The 1,170-nt window shown below is 40.2% G+C and overlaps 1 protein-coding gene across 1 annotated transcript; it reads right to left on the minus strand.

The window, feature by feature from the left end:
- Nucleotides 1–216: 216 nt before the first annotated feature.
- Nucleotides 217–756, minus strand: LOC149577266 (chaperone protein dnaJ 20, chloroplastic-like). The gene has a single exon (XM_089795990.1). The coding sequence runs from the start codon at nucleotides 754–756 to the stop codon at nucleotides 217–219; it is 540 nt and encodes a 179-aa protein (XP_089652116.1).
- Nucleotides 757–1,170: the final 414 nt, after the last annotated feature.

Raw genomic sequence — 1,170 nt, forward strand, 5'->3', positions numbered from 1 at the left:
AGTTCAGATGTTGACCTAATCTATCCAAGTCCATAAGCATGGGCATGAGCATGGACTGCTATTTTGTTTAATATCTATTGCTTGCCTGTTTTATTTGGGCGGATTGCTTAAGCATCATACATCATACAGTAAGGCTTGATTTTTAGATTAAAACTGTTAAATAGTCAAAATTGATTTACTTTTTCTAAACTTCTTTTTTCCTCTAATATGCCATATTTAAAAATTATTGTACATAAGAACATCGACCACTGTTTGGCTTCTTCGCATTCTTCCTCCCCAACTGTTCCTGTCCACACCCATGCTACTAGTCAGCCTTTGAAGTTGTTCTGCCCATTGTTGCTTGCCAGCATCCCTCACACTGCCATTTCTCTTGTTCAGCAACATTATTTGGGGATTGAAATCATAGTCAGCCTTGAGCATGGGATCAGAGAGAGTCTCATAGGCTTCCTGAACTAAAAGAAATATCTTGCTTGATTCCTCTCTTTCACCAGGTGGGCAAACATCTGGATGGTAAACTCTCACGTTCTCTCTATATGCTTTCTTCAACTCACCCAATTCCACACATTGAGACACAGACAACACATCATAAAATGTCATGGCCCCCTCCATTAATGTATAATTGTTCACAGCCCTTATCGTCAGCTTTCTCCTCCTCAATGAATAACTTGTGGGTTTCGCAGAGAGAGAATTGCTGCATGAGTGAACACAAGCATGGAGATCTGGTAAGGAATGGGTGTGAAATGATAGGCTAGCCATACTGTTGGTGATGAAGATAACGACCCAAATATAACTAGCCCCACTTGATTGGAGGAAAGCCAGTTACTGCACATACAAAGCTGCAACAAGGATTAAATGCTTATCTAAACTCGTAAATCTGTAAAAAAAAAATCACAACTTTAAAATTTTGCTCGACACCTTAAGGAGCCGAGTGGTGGGAGGGTGCCAAGTGAGCTCGGCACATGAAGGAGTTGAGTGAATTTGGCACGTGAAGGACAACTCGGCACCAATGGACACCAAGTGAGCTCAGCTTAAATTGCAAATTTTCAATTGAGACAAAGACCAAGCCGAGTGAGAAAACTATTACAAAATCTGGGAGCATTCGGCTTCAACCAGAAAAACCCTACAATAACCCTAAAATTTTAAACTAGTGAAACTTCAAACTTTTAACTT

The sequence above is a fragment of the Cupressus sempervirens genome, chromosome 1, assembly GCF_028749045.1.
Source record: "Cupressus sempervirens isolate cs-2001-9-10 chromosome 1, ASM2874904v1, whole genome shotgun sequence".
In the NCBI taxonomy this organism is placed as follows: Eukaryota; Viridiplantae; Streptophyta; class Pinopsida; order Cupressales; family Cupressaceae; genus Cupressus; species Cupressus sempervirens.